At 41.4% G+C, this 18,544-nt stretch overlaps 1 protein-coding gene across 1 annotated transcript in view; it reads left to right on the top strand.

The window, feature by feature from the left end:
- CFAP57 (cilia and flagella associated protein 57) overlaps window positions 1-18,544 on the top strand; it is a 55,043-nt gene that overhangs the window by 558 nt on the left and 35,941 nt on the right. The window contains exons 3-5 of the mRNA XM_044677187.1: window positions 2,766-3,082; window positions 7,493-7,779; window positions 12,144-12,351. Coding sequence (XP_044533122.1) covers window positions 2,766-3,082; window positions 7,493-7,779; window positions 12,144-12,351 — 812 coding nt within the window. The remainder of the gene's footprint in view (window positions 1-2,765; window positions 3,083-7,492; window positions 7,780-12,143; window positions 12,352-18,544) is intronic.

Raw genomic sequence — 18,544 nt, 5'->3', positions numbered from 1 at the left:
TTATCTCCTTGTGGGAAGTAGGTTCTGTGGTTAATCTCATTTACAGATTAGGAAATCCGGACAGACAGTTTAAGGAACTTTTCCAAGCCCCATAGCTAGTAAATGTTTGAGGCAAAATTTGAATCCTTTTTTTCTACTGTTTCCTCGTTTCATGCTCTCTCTCTCTGTCACTTTGGAGATCTCATGTGCCTTTTCATTCTTTATTTTACTAAACTTCTGCCAATCAATCCACAAGCTTTTATGAGGTGATCAGAGTTGGCACACTTGTGGAGGATGCTGGACCCTGGCATTCTCTCCAGATTCTCTTTCATGCTGGTATGAATTCTCATTTAAAGCTTTCATTTTGAGGGCTCAGTGGATTGAGAGCCAGGCCTAGAGACAGAAGGTCTTAGATTCAAATTTGACCACAGACACTTCCTAGCTGTGTGACTCTTGGCAAGTTATGTAACCCTCATTGCCTAGCCCTTCTTGATCTGTCTTAGAACCAATACACAGTATTGATTCTAAGATGGAAGGTAAGAGTTTAAAATAGTAAATCCGTAAAGCTTTCATTTGTGTAAGGACAGAACCATAAAGAAGAGACCCTCTTCACTTTCTCTGGAATTGCCTACAGGCTACCTGTAGCTAAAATCCCCAGCTTTGTCAGTCTGGTTCTCATGGGTGGTACTTGAACATGCCTTTCCTTGACATCAGGGGAGCAGACAGACTTCTCATGAGGGAGCTCCTCACTTGCAGAAATCATGACTTTGGATTGTCCAAATTCTTAGGGCTTTGTGGGTTGTGGTAGGGAGGTTAGTACTTGAGGGTTCCCCTCCTTTAAATCGTGGTGTTTGTTTTTTCTTTTTTAACACATCAATACTATATTGATTTTAAAAATTGGATTTTTAATCCTCCCCATGAGCTAGATCCTGTGCCAAATGCTAGGGATACAAAATATCCACCCCAGCCCTACAAAAGCTTAGAGTCTAAGCAGTGATTCCCAAAGTGGGTGCTACTTCCCCCTGATGGATCCAGGTGGGGCAGTGATGGCCACAGGTGCATTTATCTTTCCTATTAATTGCTATTAAAATTTTTAAAAAATTAATTTCCAGGGGGCTAAGTAATATTTTTTCTGGAAAGGGGGCAGTAGACCAAAAAAGTTTGGGAACCACTAAAGGGATAACTTGCAAATAACTAGAAATATAGAAGATCTATAGAGAGTAACTTGAAGATGATCTCTTAGGTAGCTGGAGGGACTAGGAAAGACTTCTTTTAGAGTTCGGGATTTGTGGTCTCAAAGGAAGCCAGTGAAATTAGGAAGGGTAGGTGACAAGAGCATTCTAGCATAGAGAACAGCCTAGACAAGAGGTGTCTTGTGTGTGGTATAGCAAGGAGGCCATCAAGGCAAACTTTTGAAGTATGTGAAAAGTAAAGATTCAGCTGTTTATTAAATATTTGTTAACTACCTACTATGTGCCAGGCACTGTGCTAAGCTCTGGGGATATATAGAATCCCTGTCCTTAAAGGAGTTCACAATCTAAGGAGGGAGACAACACACAAATACACAAAGCAGGCCATTTACAGGATAAATAGAAAGTAATCAGCAGGGGAAAGATGCTAGAATTAAGAGGGGTTAGGGAAGACTTCCTGTAGAGGGAGGGATTTTAGTTGGACTTATACCAAAAACTGGAAAGGGGGGAAGGAACCACCTGGAATGGGTATGAATAACAAAACAGAGGGCTTTCTCTTTGTTCCTTGAGGTAATAGGGAGCTTGTAGCTTAATCAAACAGAAGGGTGACATCCTCTGATCTGGGTTTGGAATCACTTTTGTGGCTGTGTGGAAAATGGGAGAGACTTGGTCTATGGAGACCATTTTGAAATAGATTGACTTGGTGGCTTCCTGTTAGGCCTTTTCTGCCTTTCCTCTCACTCCCCCTTTGACCCACCCTTTCTAATCAAAACAATTCAGCTCCATACACATTTCATGAAGTTCCTTCTCCATGGCACCTTGCAAGAAGATGGAGGTGAGCAGAGAGACTCTATAGAACCCCTCCGCATTTAGGGGCTTACTTCCTACTTGGAGGGAACCACATAATCGGTAAGGGCAAAGCAATTTCAAAAGAGATTGTTAATAATTCAGATTAATTTTTCACTACTCATACAACTCATTAGGTCTCTGCTCAAAACCCTTGAAGACACTTTATTTCCTACCAATTACAGCTCAAAATCCTTAGCACAGCATTCAAGACCACCCACCCAGTCTAGCCACGCAGCTTGTGTTTCACAGTTTGCCCAGGTGGAAAATTCACCCTGTGGATCCCATAACTACGACCCTACTTTCAATAAGCAGCCTGTCTCGGCTCCCTTGCCCTCTGTCAATTAGCTCCCAATTATCCTGTCTGTAGTTTGTTGATATTTAGTTTTATCTGAGGCTCATGTCAGCCATTCTCCCACTCCTTCATTGTCCATACAGATGTCTGCTTGTACACCCCAATTATATGAGGGGATTTTCTCCTCCTTCCTCTCTCCCCTCAGCCCAGTGTATTCCTCTTCCCCCTCTCTCCATTCTCCTCTTAAGATCATCAGTAACAGAGACACTCTCATCCTTCTGTGACTTCTGATAATAATAGTTAAGGCAGGAACACAAATCATCTCTTCATATTAGAATATAAACATTTATCTTTGGTTGGCCCATTGTGACTAATAATTACTGGCTACATGAGCAAATTGATTAAAAAATTCACTACATTCCACATGACCCAATTGCATTGACTTCCATTTGCAGGTTCAGAGAAGAGTCAGGGTATGCTAGCCTTGGCCATCAGCCCCAATCGGCGCTACTTGGCCATTTCAGAGACTGTGCAAGACAAAGCTACCATCACCATTTATGAGCTATCTTCAGTTCCATGCAGGAAGCGAAAAGTCTTCAGCAACTTTGACTTCCCAGTTCAGAAATTTGTTAGCATGGCTTTCTCTCCAGACTCCAAGTATCTTGTGGCCCAGACAGGAGCACCTGAGTCCAACTTAGTCTACTGGTTGTGGGAGAAGCAGAAAGTGATGGCAATGATTAAAACTGATAACCAGGGCAACGCAGTCTACCAGGTAACACCTGCTACAGCATAGGCTATGTCAATGGCTGTGGGAATGAATAAGAGGTGGGCCCTTCCCTCACAAAGCTTGTGGCCTCTGGGCCAGTGATTAAGATCAGGAAGTCAGAGCATCACAGCATCCCTGAGCTGGAAAGGCGTGGAGGGGCATTTTGCTTCCCTCAGTTATTAAGATGAGGCCAGGAGAAATGGAGGGACTGAAGGTGGAAAATGAATGTGTCCTTGGCCCCTCCTGTCTTTGATAGGGGCTCACATCCAGCACATACTAGGGAAGAACCTGGAGTAGACTTTCCTAAGATTGTAGATTTCCAAGTTTCTCAAGCTGTGAGCTTTGAGTGACATAGGAAGCAGAACCAAGGTTTGGCATGAAGCCTAGCTGTGTTATGGTGTCCATGTCACCTTCATTCATGTGCCCAGTAAACACAAACTGAGCCTGTGCTCTGTGTTTGTGTACCTGTGTGAGTTATGCTCTCCAGGCTAACCAGGAGGGCTATTCAGATGTATGTGCTTCCTATCTTCCAGGGGCTGGATAAGGCCATAGGAGAGATCCAACTCTGAGGCCTCAAGGGGAGGAAAAATGGTACAAGATCATGGGATGGTAGACACACAGAGCTACAGGAGGACTGAGAGGGGAGTAGGACCCCAGAGAAGAGGGCTTATACAGGCCAAGAATAGCGGGGCTGGGTTCAGCCCTGGGAGATCTACTTCCCAATCCAGGCTTCCTTCCTTGGCATCTCTGCCTTACCTTCTCTTTGTGAAGGTTAGGCAGAAATAGGTTGGAGCAGATGGTCCCAGATAAAAGCATCTGCCAGAATGCTTCCTGGGAACCAGCTTGATGGTGATGATTCCAACTTCTTTGAAGCTTCCAAGTCTCCAAAAAGTTTTACATACCTCATCTCAGCTGGTCCTCACAGGATCCAGTGAAGTGCACACTTCTGACACATGAATAAAACAACACTCAGGTGCAAGGAATTTCCCAGAGTCCTATAGAAGCCTAGAAAGTACAGAAGGCAAGTTTGAAACTCTGTTCTTCCTTACTCCACTTCTAGACTTCCTCCACCATAGCTTGATGCCTTCTAAAGCCGAGAATAATAGTTGGTGACCCCATAATGCCAACATCTGTTTTCCTAACATGGCCCATGTGTGAGGCCAGGGAGGAGCTGGTCAGCTCTCTTTGACCTACAGGCAGGGATCTTGAAGTCATCTAGATCAGAGATCTCCTCTTGTTTTGGCTTGAAGACGTCCAGGAAGGGGAGGGAGTGAGCTATGATGGAGTGGTCCACCCTTTCTAGAGCAACTGGCATACTGGCTTTTCTCCAAAGATACCTGTGTAGGGGGGCAAAGAGCCAAGATGGCGGCATAGTAGCAGGGAAATCCTAAAACTCCTCTGAATATCCTTCCAAACTAATCTTTAAAAAAATACCTCAAAAGGACAGAAGTCAAAGCAGGACAAGCGAGGGGGCTCTCCCACTGAAATCAATGTGAAAAATAGGCAGAGAGAGTGTATTTCCACAAGTTAAAGGATAACTGGTGGCAAAACTACACAAGAAAAAGTGCAGGCCAACTACCTCCCCCCAACCCACCATGTCAGGCAGAGCCAGTACCTGGGCAACCTCAGGATTCTAGGACATGGGCTACACTAACAAAAAAGTGCCACAGACCTACCCACCCTGGAGGTGCCAGGCCCTGGCAGTGAGATTCAGAGCTCCATAACACTGGGATCACTTGAGTCTCTACAGCAGTGGTAGCAGCAGCAATGAAGATAGTCTCAGGGCAAAACATTGTGAAGTGTGCTACACTAACCAAAAAACACCACAGACTACACCTGGAAAGCCCAGGCCCTGGAGGTGAGGTTCAGAACTCTATAGTACCAGGCTTAATCGGGTCTCTGAAAGGGCAGTGAAGATAGCCCCAAGGCAAAACCCTGTGAGCCAGAAGCTAAGATAGAAATCCCCAGCAACGTACAGGACTCCTAGTCCTTGAGTTGGAAAATGAGTAAACAGCAGCAAAGAAAGCTCTTGACCCTGGAAAATTTCTATGGAGAAAAAGTACAAAAAATAGAAGCAACAGGAGAGGGTGAGAAACAAGCAAATACATGCAAACTCTCCCAGAAAAATGAAAACTGGTCACAAGCTCTGGAGGAACTCAAAAAAAGAGTTCAAGAACCAAGATAGATAGAAGAAAAATGAGAAGAAAAGTAGGGAAAAGATGAAAATAATGCAAAAAAAGAAAATTACAGCTTAAAAGGCAAAATTAGTCAAATGGAAAGGGAGAAAAAGAAATCAAATGAAGTAATAAGCAGATTCAAAACCAGAATTGACCTGCTTGAAGAACAGGCAAAAAAGTCCAGATGAAAAGAGTGCCATGAAAAGTAGAATAGACCAAATGGAAAAGGAGAATCAAAAGATCATGTATGAAAATCAATCTTTAAAGATTAGAATTGGGCAAGGAGAAGCTAATGATTTCATGAGACATCAAGAAATAATAAAATTAAAAGAAAGAAAAAATAGAAAAAAACATGGAATTTATCATTGAAAAGAAAACTGACCTGGAAAATAGATCCAAGAGAGACAATTTGAGAATTATTGGACTACCTCAAAGTCACGACCAAAAAAAAAAAAAAGTCTAGACATCATATTATAAGAAATTATCCAAGAAAACTGCCTTGATATTCTTGAACAAAAGGGCAAAATAGATGTTGAAAGAATCCACAGATCACCTCCTGCAATAAATCCCCAAATGACAGCTCCCAGAAATATTACAGCTAAGTAGAAGAGCTCCCAGGCCAAGGAAAAAGTACTGCAAGAGGCCAGAAAGAAACAATTCAGGTATCAGGAAGCTTCAGTCAGGATTACACAGGATCTGGCAGATTCCACATTGAAGGACCATAAGACTTGGAATATGATATTCCATACTGACTATATACTTTCAGGGGAAAGTATGAGCATTTAATAAAATAGAAGAGTTGTCATTTGGGGTAAGAGGCTGGAGCAGAATTTATTGGGCCATCAACTGAGAAAATGAAGACAGGAGTGCAATCATGATCTCTGACAAAGCTAAATAGATCTGATTAAAAGAGGGAAGGTAATTACATCCTGATAAAAGGCAGTATGGACAATGAAAAAATATCAGAACTCAACATATGTGCACCGAATGGTATAACACCCAGCTTTTTAAAGGAGAAACTATTGGAGTTTAAGGAGGAAATAGATAGTAAAACTATACTAGTGGGGGACCTCAATCTTCCCCTATCAGATCCAGATAAATTGAACCAAAAAATAAAGACACGTGTATCTTTGCCCTTACCATTCCCTCAATTCATCCTCCAAGTGCTCCCCAGCCTCTCTCCCATATAGACACCTTTCCTGATCCCTCTTCAAACACAGTACTTATATTTGGTACCTCCCTCAGTATGGCATTAACTCCTTGAGGGAAGAAAAACTGTCTCATTTCCTCCTTTGCCACCCCAATACCCAGTGCAGTGTCCTGGTGCATCACAAATGCTTATTAAATGCTTGCTGACTGGTAAATGGTCAGACACTTAGGCATCCCCCAATTCAGGTCAGGTTGGGACCTTTAAGTGGAAGTGATGAGAGCCCCTCACTAGAGAGAGGAAGGAACAGCCTCTGTTTGCAGACCTCCAAAGAGGAGGAGCCCACCACCTTTCTGGACAGCCCACTCTTTACTCCTGCTTCTACATGAAATTTGTTGAGGTCCTCTGGCTGCAGCTTGCTCTGACCAGCTCAGCACAGAATGGGATCAGTGAGTAACCAGCCCTGGCACCTCTGACTGATTCCCTTTGATTCCTCCCACCCTTACCACAGGCCATCTCTCACTCCAGTCCTCATCACAGAGATTAGAGGAACTTCCCGTTAAGAATAATAACTTTGGCAACCAGTACCCGGTGATTCTCCTTTCCCTTTTCTAGGGGTTTAGTTGCTAGCCTTTTCTAAAACCCATATTCAAAATTTGGCTAGGATTGAAAGTCAACTTATAACTTCATCCCAGACTTGCCTAAACACAGGGATTCCCCCATTTTACATCTGTTTTGTGGGCACCAGTTTACTGGATTCATCAAAGTTCAGGTGCCAAGGAGTCAGCCGGATCTGAAGGTACACCAGAACTGGCAACCATCTGGGCCTTCATCATAACCCAGGCAGTCAGGCTAACGGGTTCTTTCTGTTGAGATTCTCCTTTCAATGATACTAAGCTACAACCTAGAAGGAGGGTTGCCTGTGTGCCCGAGAGCACATGGTGCCTAGGGGATATGTGCCCATGGACACATGGGGCATCTTGGAGAATGGGGAGCAGCTCTATTTGGTTGAAACATGAGCTGTTTGCAAACAGAAGATATTTTCTTTTGGATGCATCTGAAAAAACTGGCTTCAATTTTTCCCTCCTGCAGGTGAGCTTTAACCCCCAAGATAGCACCCAGATTTGTGTCACTGGAAATGGAATCTTTAAGCTTTTCCGTTACGCTGAGGGAGCATTGAAACAAACCAATTTTCCTCGGGGAGAGCCCCAGAATTACCTGGCCCATGCCTGGATCTCTGAAGACCGAATTATTGTGGGCACTGACATGGGCAAACTTTACCTGTATGAATCCGGAGATGTGCGCTGGGAAACCAGCATTGTGTGCAAGGAGTCCTCCACTGATGCTAAGAAGCTGGATCAGCTTCAGGAGTCCGAAAGGTAACAGGGCTCTTCCCATTGGGTTCAGGGAGGTGGGATGAGGTGCAGGGCAGCCAGTAGTTTCTCTTTAAGCCTCTCAGCAGGCCTGGTTTAATCCAGCTCCAGACCTGACTATCTCAGTCATGGATTGGAGGTTCATCAGGTAGGGGTCTGCTAATATCACTTGGGGTCACCCATCCATTGATCATTAGGGAGCCTTGTCCCATGCCTTTTCCAGCTCCCTGACCCTCCCCTGGAACTACAAGAGCTGCAAGTGTGGAGGAAGAGGCGTCTGGCTATCCATCTTGGCCCACATCCCATCCCTGCAGGATGCCTGGCCTTTGGCCAGCCTTATGGGTACCAGCAGGGCAATGAGCCTTTCTATGCATTCAGGGAACAGATCTATTCCATGGGTTGTGTTGCCTAATGTGTATACGTCAAATTGATCTGTTCCCTCATGAGGTTTCCTAAATTTTCCTAAAGTCAGAGAATTATGGGGAGCCAAATCCTAGAGCTGGAAGGGACTGGCACATTTATGAAGCACCCCCTGCTGTGGGTACTCAAGTCACAATAACAGAAATAGGCCATGCCCTGTGGGCACTTACTTTCTCAGATGTCTAGTTTGGGGCCAGGCCAGTGATGAGTGAAAGGCTAGGTGCACTCTGAAAGGAATCTCCTCCACCTGCAGGGGCACATTGGCCCTTGCTCCAGAGTCACCCGCAAGAGGTCACTCAACCAGGATGTGTCAAGAAGTTGTGTGGCAAAAATGAGAGAACCCACCATCCCACTGGACTCTCCCAAAGTCCCTGCTGTAGCCACCATTCTACAGATGAAGAAACTGAAGCTCAAAGGGTTGCTGACTGAAGAACTCCCAGCTAGTAGATCCAACAGGGAATTGGTACCTGGTCTGGGATGTCCATTTTGCCCTGCAGCCCTAGGGTAAATTCAAGTCTCAAGAAAAAGTCTAGGTCCGTGTTGGTGAAGACATGGCATATATGCCCTAGCACTGGAGGGGGCCATACCCCCTCTCCACCATGCTTGAGTACATTTTTGCATACCCAGCAGCCAAATGTGAGCACTTCCTTCCCTGTTTGGGGTAATTGGGGGAGGGGGTGGTTTGGCCACTCAATCTCTAAAAGATTTACCAACACTGGTCTAGGGTCATATGATGAACCCATTTACCTCAGGGCAGCTATAACCCTGGCTTAGACCTTCTACACTCCCCACCCACCAAAGTAGGAGGCAAAAGAAGGGAGTTGTTCCCACTCGGGCTTTGGGGAAGAAAGACTCCTCCCCCTTCAGAGCCAGGAGTGATTAACTGGGAGCAAAAGAGAAAGGTACCAGCTGTCTACTAATGCCTTCCATTCATGCCGCACTTGAAGTTTTACAAAGCAGTTTCCTCACCACTCAGCCAGGTGAAGAATATGTCTCCATCATTCACACTGTCAGTGAGGAAATAGAGACACCAGATCATGGAGCTGGTGACTTGGAGATGCAATATGAACTCGGGTTTCCAGGCTTACTTTCTGGTCTACTCTATCTGCCCCAACTCAGTTCCCCCTCTTTCCCCTACTTTCCACCTCCCCTTCAGGTGTTGCCTCCCCTATTAGAGTGGAAATTCCTCAAGGGGAAGCACATGCCAATCTCCATTGTTCTTTTACTTTTGTATCCTCAGTGCCTAGCACATAGTAAGTGCTTCAAGAAATGTTTTAAGTTACTATCCAAAAGTTTAATGTCCAACACTCTCACCCCACCCTCACTCCCAGCTGGAGATCTTCATATGAAGGCTGGATGATGTTGATGATGCAAATGATGGTGGTGGTGGTGGTGGTGAATGAGTGATGATGGTGACAGTGGTGATGCTGGTGGTGGTGGTGGTGGTGGTGGCAGTGATGATGGTGACAGTGATGATGGTGATGATGATAGTGGTGGTGGTGGTAGTGATGGTGATGATAGCCAGCAAGCACATAGTACTTTAATCTTTACAGAGTATTGTGCATATGTGATCTCGTTGAATCCCAATCATGGCTGCTTTGGAGGGAACATCCCTTCTGGTCAGGTACAGGTTGGACACAAGATGTCCTTGCTTAATTCTTCCCAGCTGTCAGCACATGCTCCTGCCCTGAATTTGCTTGTCATTTCTTACCTGGAATCATGTTGCCCCTCCCTTATAGGATATAAATTCCCTAAGAGTGAAGCCTTGGGACCCCATCTCAGAATCTTATTTGTAAATCTTTAAAATAAAACAGAGAAGAAACCAATGCTTTTGAAACACAGCAGGGGCAGCTGGATGGCTCAGTGGATTAGAGCTCCAGATCTAGAGCCAGGAGAACCTAAGTTCAAATCTGGTCTTAGATACTTACTAGCCATGTTACTCTGGGCAAGTCACTTAACCCCAATTGTGTAGCCTTTATGGCTCTTCTGCCTTGGAACCAATACTCAGTGTTGAGTCTAAGAAGGAAGGTAAGAGTTTTGGGGGGTGGAGGGAGAGAAGATAATGAGTTCAGTTTGGGATACATTCAGTTTAAAATGTCTGTGCAACATCCAGTTTGAGATATCTAGTCTAATAAGCAGTCAGAAGCAGGAGACTTGAAGTTGGGAGAGAAATTGGAGCTGGATTATCATTAGGAGAGAGAAGAGAATTAAGATCATGGTTGCTGAGGAGATCACCAAGTGAAATACTGGACTATAGAGGGAGAAAAGAAGAGGGTCTAGGACAGAGCTCTGACTCTACAACTGCTACAACTACCAGATTTGACCTGAATGCAGATAGCAAGTGAGACCTACCCTAAAGAAGCTTTCTGCCAAATCCAGAGAACACAAACCTATTACAGAACACATGCCTATAAAGAGTATGCCAACAACTAAATCATCAGGGCATGTGTAAATGCAGAGAGAAAATCAGATGCTGATCTACTCTGGGTGGTTGGGTTATTGAAGTTCCATGTTTGGACAACTCATTTTCCAAAGCTATTGGAATAGGCTCAGCTCAGCAGGTATTCAGAGGCCTCCTAACAGGACTGCCTACCCTAGGCAGGTGAGTGTCCTTCAGGATCCAGGCCTCCTGTTGGGTTGTTTGCAAGCCGTTTTCTTGTGCTCCTGGTAGAGACTACAAACAGCTTGTTCACCTTCCTGCTCTGATCCATCTCTCTTTTGAGCAACAGCTGCTACCACTGCAGCTCATGAGCCCTCCCTTGTGGCGTGGCACATCACCTGTGTGCTTCCCCTCCCACCCTAGCCTCTCACTTGGAACAAAAGACACCCAGACTCTTCTGATTTCCCTACCAGAGACCAAGAAGGTCAGGGGGGCAAAATGATGAATTGACTCCCTTTGAAGCCTCCCACCAACTTCACTAAACTTCCTCATGGGTAGAACACAAGAAAAGGGGACCTGGGGACTGAGTGAATATAGGTGAAGAGTTAAAGTTAAAGAAGAGAAGATGTAGAGATGGAACAGAGACACAGACACATAGAGTTCCAGCCTAACAGTAAGTCTGACAGCCAGTTAGCTCTGAGCCAACATACTGATTTATTTGGGGGTTATAAAAAGGGAAGGGGAAAGGGAGAGTGATAAAGGGTGGTCTGATCAATTAACATTATGAGGTCATTGTCACCAGATACACGAAACAATAGGCATAGCTAAGGCCTAGATCAGGAATTCATTTGACTTAAGGCATCTGAGCTTGTTTGATACAAATGTTGTTATTGGCAAAACAAAGATACTGAGATATCTGGTCAATCTTCCTCTGAGATGGGTTAGGAATTTGACACAATTAAGGTCTTCACTGAACTCGAGGTTACAGAGCAAATTGCTCATAAGAGCCAGCTTTTGAGTACCCCTAAAATATTTTCAAGATTAATACACCCCTTCCTCTCTCTGTTTTAAGTATCCTTTACACACCTTATGGCCTGAGAGAATGCATGTGTTTTGTGCTAGGTCACTGGTACTTCAGAGCACCTCTGTCTGGTCTAATCTTAGGAGGAGAGATGCAGGCCTTAAAGCAGAGAAGTATGGGACTGCATGGCGAGAATGAAACATTTGCTGTAGAGTAGTGTAGACACTCTGTGCACTAGACATGACAATTCTACCTATATTAATTTACCTATTTTTGGTTTATTAAATACAGTTATATATTACAATTATACATTTTTGTTATTTAAACTATAAATATCACGAAATTACAGTTTTTTTCTTAGTGACACTTCACCTGAGTTATGCTTTGTTTTTTGGCAAATTTTGACACACCAAGCTCAAAAGGTGAGCATCCGCATCCTGTTCAGCAGCCATTGGGTTTCTTCCTTCTCACCACAGGTAGCCTCAGCCCCCCCCCTTTTTTTTTTGAGGCTCCTGTGGATTCATGTGATTTGATATTTTCCTTTTGCAGCCTCATTGAATTCCCAGTACCAAGCTCTCCTGATATGTCTAATGAGCAGCTCTTTTTGGAAAGGGGCCAGAGCCAGAATTTGTTGCCCCAGGTGTCTGCCATTGCTCCCTACTCGAAGGGCTTTGCCTGCTCTGCTGGGCTGGGGAGAGTCGTACTCTTTGAGAAGATGGAAGAGAAGGATTCCTACCGGGAGAGTCGGGAGATTCGGGTAAGGAAGAGGGCTGAAAGCATAGCAAGAGCTCCCCTGTCTATCTTCTTCAGGATTCCTTGGGAAAGTAGGGAGAAGGACAGCCCCCTGGATCTGGATTAGGAGTTATATTTGGATTCAGGCAACCTCCAAGGAGATAAATAACTAAGGGACTGCAGCAGAAGGAGTATTTGGAAGTGACTCTGGGGACCAGGGAGTGGTGTGACTCCCTCCAGGATCACTGCATCATGGGTGTGAGAGGTACAATTGGTCCTAGAAAGAGTGGCTAGGGATATGGTGTCATCAGCTATAGGGGAAGTGTGAGGGCCAGAAGATAGAAGGAGCAGAAAAGGAAGAGATCTAAAAAACCAGACTGACCTGAAGACATAGCCAGATCTTGTTGGAAAGGTCCTGGAATCTCCCAAAGGAAGAGAAAAGGTACAAGGAGGATTACTGAAAACAGATACTCCTGCATCTTTCCAAAGTCTTCTTGGGTTCTTGAAGGCCCTTCTAGAAGCTTCTACCAAGCTGGGTCCTACAAGAAAGGGTATGCCACAGGAGGCTGAATCTTCAATACAAAAAGTATTAAGTGCCTACTATGTGTTGGGGGCAGTGTTTGCCTTCAAAGAGTTTACTCACCAATGGGAGATAAATGTTATCACATAAGAAGTGAAAACAGGTACTAAATGAATAATGAATAAGAGGCCTCAGTGCTAGGAGACAAACAGCCCAAACCTGTGCCAAGAGCCTGATCTGAAAGGAACCCCAAGATTTTGAGAGAACTCAGGAAAGTTGGTAGGATGGAAGGGGAGAGGCATCGTCCAGAGGAGGAGAACAGCATCAGTGTACCTAAGAAAATGCCTAGGGAGAGCCAAGGTGGGACAGCAACGTCTCCTTACCTGCCCTGACATCATTTCTTTTGTGCTTTCCCTATTTGAATCTCATCATTGATAGAACCACTCTCTCCAAAGGTGTCATGTGCTCTATAACCCAATCTTAAAGGTGCTGAGGTCCACAGGATCTAGGTTTCAAAGCTGTCTATCTTCTTGGTGCTCTCTAGCCTACCTTCTCTTCCCTTCTCTGATTTTTTTCTTTTCTTTTTTAAACCCTTAACTTCTGTGTATTGGCTCCAAGGCAGAAGAGTGGTGAGGGTGGGCAATGGGGGTCAAGTGACTTGCCCAGGGTCACACAGCTGGGAAGTGTCTGAGGCCAGATTTGAACCCAGGACCTCCCACCTCTAGGCCTGACTCTCAATCCACTGAGCTACCCAGCTGCCCCCTCTGATTTTTTCAAAAAGGTTCCTCAATAACTATTTTTCTTTCTTTTTTCCTTTTTTTAAAATATTACTTCCCAATTTGTATCCACCCCTACCTTTGCTTTCCCCATTGGAAAAGAAAAAGGAACAAATTCCCTCACTAGCTTCATCCAAAATGTATGTTTCCTTCAGTCTCTTTGAGTTGATCACCTCTCTTGTAAGAGGTGGGAACACACTTCTTCATGAGGCCTCTAGAGTCATAGTTGATCAATGTGCTGATCAGAATTCTCATATCTCAAAAAAAGTTGTTTTTCCTTATACTGTTGTTGTTGTATAATTTGTCCTCATGGTTCTTCTCAGTTGACTCTGCATTAGTTCACATGAATTTTCCAAATTATTTCTAGGTTTCTCCAAAACCATTTATTTTGCCATTTATATATTTCATTTCAATTCATATACCTCCATTTCTTTAGCTATTGCCCAGTAAATAGATAATTCCTTGGTTTCCTGTTTTTTACCACCACAAAAAGCTGCCATAAACATATAATTTTCACACATATGGGTCCTTTTTCTCTGATCTCTTTGGGGCATAGACTTAATAGTGGTTTCACATGATCAAAGAGTATGTACAGTTTAGTGACTTTGGCTGCAGTAGTTCCAAATTGCATTCCAGAATGACTAGACCAATTCACATCTCTCGTAATAGGGTATGTCTATCTGTTTTCTCACAGTCACTCCAGCATTAGTCATATCCTTCTGTCAGCTTTGCAAATCCAATAGATGTGAGGTGGTTTATTTAATTTACATTTTTCTTATTAGTGATTTAAAGCATTTATCATGTGGGGAATGACTCTTTTTCTTATAAATTTGAATCAGTACCATATATATCTTGGATCAGAGAAACTTCCTACAGATATTTTCCCTTCTAATTATATGTATACATGTGTGTGTGTATATAAATGTGTGTGTATATATATATTTAAAATCCTTTAAATTTTACATAAACAAAATTGTCCATTTTTTTTTGGTGATACAATATCTATTTTTTGGTAATGAGCTCTTCTCTTCTCTTATCCATGGATATGATAGGTAATTGAAGGGGCAGCTGAGTAGCATAATGGATAGAGCATCAGGCCTGGAGTTAGAAAGAAGGTCCTGGGTTCAAACCTGGCCTCAGACACTAATTAGCAATGTGACCCTGGGCAAGTCACTTAACTCCAGTTGCTAGGCCTTGCCACTCTTGTGGCTTAGAATGGATAATAAGAAAAAAGGTGAGGGTTGTTGTTCTTTTTAAAAAGAAAGGCAATTAATTTCTCCTTTGCTGCTCTAATTTTTTTATAATATCAACTCTATATCTAATGCATGTATTTGGAATTTATCTTCATAGAAGTTTCTGCCAGATTATTTTCGCAGTTTTTCAAACTGCTTTTGTTAAATTTTTTTTTTTAACCCTTCCCTTCCACCTTAGAATCAATACTGTGTATTGGTTCCAAGGCAGAAGAATTGTAAAGGCTAAGCATTGAGGGTTAAGTGACTTGCTCAGGGTCACACAACTAGGAAGTATCTGAGGCAAGAACCCAGGACTTTCCATCTCTAGGCCTGACTCTCAATCCACTGAGCCCCCCCAGGTTACCCCCTGCTTTTGTTAACTATTGAGCCCTTATCCCAGCTCCTAGGGTCTTTGCATTTCTCAAACACTAGGCAACTGTGTTTATACCTTTCTATTGTATATATAATCTCTTCCACTCATCATATTCTATTTTTTAAACAGGACCAAGTAATTTTGATTATTACTGCCTTATAGTCTAGTTGAAGATCTGGTACAAATAGGCCTTCTTCTTTCCCACCTTTTTTTTTCATTCTTTCCCTTTAGATTCCTGACCTTTTGTTCCTCCAGATCAATTTAATTATTATTTTTCTAGCCCTTACAAAATAGTACTTTAGTACTTTGATTGGCACGACATTGAATAAGTTCTTTGTTAGTAATTTTATTATATTAGTTTAACCTAGTCATGAGCAATTAATATTTTTCCAGTTATTTTGGTCTGTATTTCTATAGAGATTGTTTTGTAATTATATTCATTTAGTTCCTGTGTGTCTTGGTAGGTACATTCCCAGATATTTTATTTCTTACATTATTTTTTATGAAACTTCTATTCTCTTCCTACTAGGTTTTTGATAATATATAGAAATTCTGGTGATTTGTTTTATATTTTGCAGTTTTACTGAATGTATTAGTTCTTTTAGCTCATTTTTAGTTGACTTTTTCTAAATCCCTTACCTTCTGTCTACTAATACATAATAATAATATTGGTTCCAAGGCAGACGAGCAGTAAGGGCTAGGCAATTGAGGTTAAATTACTTGCGTAGGGTCACACAGCCAAGAAGTATCTGAGGCCAGATTTGAACCTAGGACCTTCTGACTCCAGGCCTGACTCTCCACACACTGAGCCACCTAACTGGTCCTTTACTTGACTCTTTAGATTTCTCTACATACACCATCATGTCATTTGCAGAAAATATTAATTCCATTTCTTCTTTGCCTGTGTTTATGCTTTTGATTTATTTCTCTTATCACTAGATTGAGAACTTCTAGAATTATATTAAATTGTAGCAATAGTAATGAGCATTGACCCTTGCTTTACCTCTATTCTTCATGGAAAGTCTTCTAATCTTTCTCTATTACATATATTTGTTCTTGATTTTAAATATATGCTACTTACCATGATGAGGAAAAGTCCATTTATTCTCATGATTTCAAAAGTTTTTGACAGAAATAGGTTTTGGATTTTGTCAATCTTTTCAGCATCTATGTATATAATGTTATTTTCCTTATTCATATGATCTATTATAGTTGTGATAAATTTTCCTTTTATCAAACTGAACCTGCATTTCTGGTAAAAATTTAACCTGGTCAGTGTATATAATCTTTTTAATATGTTTTAGTCTCTTTGCTAGTATTTTATTTAAATTTTTTGTAACAATGTTCATTAGGAATATTGGTCTATACTTTTCTTTTTCTGCTTTGTCTCTCCATGATTTAGGTATCAGGATCCTATTTGTATCATAGAAGGCACTTGGAAGATTCCTTTATTTTCCTATTTTGGTGAACAGCTTAGGTAATATTAAAATTAATTGTTCTTTAAAGATTTGATAGTCCTAGTGTTTTTTTTCTTTCAGAAATTAATTTACACCTTATTCAATTTCTTTTTCTGATATTAGTTATTTAAATAACCTTCTTAAATAACTTACTTCTTCTGTTAATCAGAGGATTCTATTTTTTTTGCAAATATTCATTCATTTCATCTGATTTATCAATTTTGTTGGCATGTTAGAGTTGAGTAAAATAGCTTCTGATAGTTTCCTTCATAATTTTCTTAAATAGTTGTGAATTCTCTTTTATTTTTGATATAAACACTTTGCTTTTCCCATCTTTTAAAAAATTAAACTAGCTATTTTATTAGTTTTCCCCAAGAAAAACTATTTCAAGAATTATATATCTACTCACTGAAGTCCTTTCTTTTTAACTTGTTAATATCTTCCTTGATTTTCAGAATTTTTATTTTGGTATTGGAGGGTTTTGATTTGTTGTTTTTCTAGTTTTTGAGATTTTTTTAGCTATATGCTCAAAATTATTAAGTTGTCCTTTCATTTATTGATGAAAGAGTTTAAAGTTACAAATTTTACTATAAAAATTGCTTTAGCTGTATCCCATACCTTTTGGTATATGTCTCAATTTTTGTCATTTTCATTGATAAAATTTTCTATTATGCCCGTGATTTATTTTCCATTCTTTAATTCTTTAAGATGTATACTCCAATTAATTTTTATTCTTTCTTCAGAGATCCCTTATTGAATATAAATTTTATTATATTATAGTCAGTAAATGATATAGTTAATATTTTTGCTTTTCTGCACTTATTTATTTATTTATGCCCCACTGTCAATTTTTGGAAAGGTGCCATGAACAATAAAAATAATATGGAAGCTTCTTTCTGTTCCCATTCCAAAGTTCTCTTTATATCCTTAAATTCTCATTTGTCTTTTTATTGTATTTGTTTAATTCTTGACAGATGGCATGTAAATAGATTGGAGGTTGAGTTAGAAAAGATACATTGGGATCTCCCAGTTAGAGGATTTTTCTCCCTTTTTTTAATAATTTTTTTTTAATCAGCAAAAATCTTCCTTTCCCTCCCACCTATCTAGTCCTTCCTTGATAAAGAAAAACCCCAGTTACAAACCTGTATAGCCAAGCAAAACAGATTTCCATATTATCTTATCAAATATCAAATAAAATCTTACAATTTAAGTCTTTCACCTTTCTTGGGACTCCTAGAATTGTAGTTGGTTCTTATACTAAGTTACTCAGTCTTTGGCTTTACTGTTTTGTCACTGTATAAACTGTTCTCCTCATTCTGCTCACTTTATCAGTTCATACAAGTCTTCCCAAGTTTCTCTAAAACCATCTCCTGGATCTCTTCTTATAAGACAAGAGTATTCCATCACATTTATATATGAGGATTTGTTTAATCATTTCCCAGTTGATGGTATCTCCTCAGATTCCAATTCATTGTGACCACAAAAAGAGTGACAAACATTTTGTACATTGTTAGAGTTTGTTTTGCTTGGAACATTAAATCTCTCCCATAATGTAACCTCCTTTTAATTTCCTCCCTCTCCCTTCTTCCCTTTCTCTCCTATTCCTCTCTTGAGAGAGTATTATTTCTGTGCCCAACTTTGTGTTTTCTTCCTATAAAATAATGAAGACATCACAAGACACTCGCAGGCCTTCTCTTAATTAGACACCTTATATGACCCCAGATAATGATAGGGTTTAGACGGGACACATTCTCCATATTAGAATGTAAACAGATTATCTTTGTTTAGACTGTCCCAACCCTGGTGTAAGCCCTTTTCACCTCACAACTAGACCACTGTACTAGCTGCTACTGGGTCTGC

The sequence above is a fragment of the Gracilinanus agilis genome, chromosome 4, assembly GCF_016433145.1.
Source record: "Gracilinanus agilis isolate LMUSP501 chromosome 4, AgileGrace, whole genome shotgun sequence".
Taxonomy (NCBI): domain Eukaryota; kingdom Metazoa; phylum Chordata; class Mammalia; order Didelphimorphia; family Didelphidae; genus Gracilinanus; species Gracilinanus agilis.
This window is presented reverse-complemented; position numbering and strand designations above follow the sequence as displayed.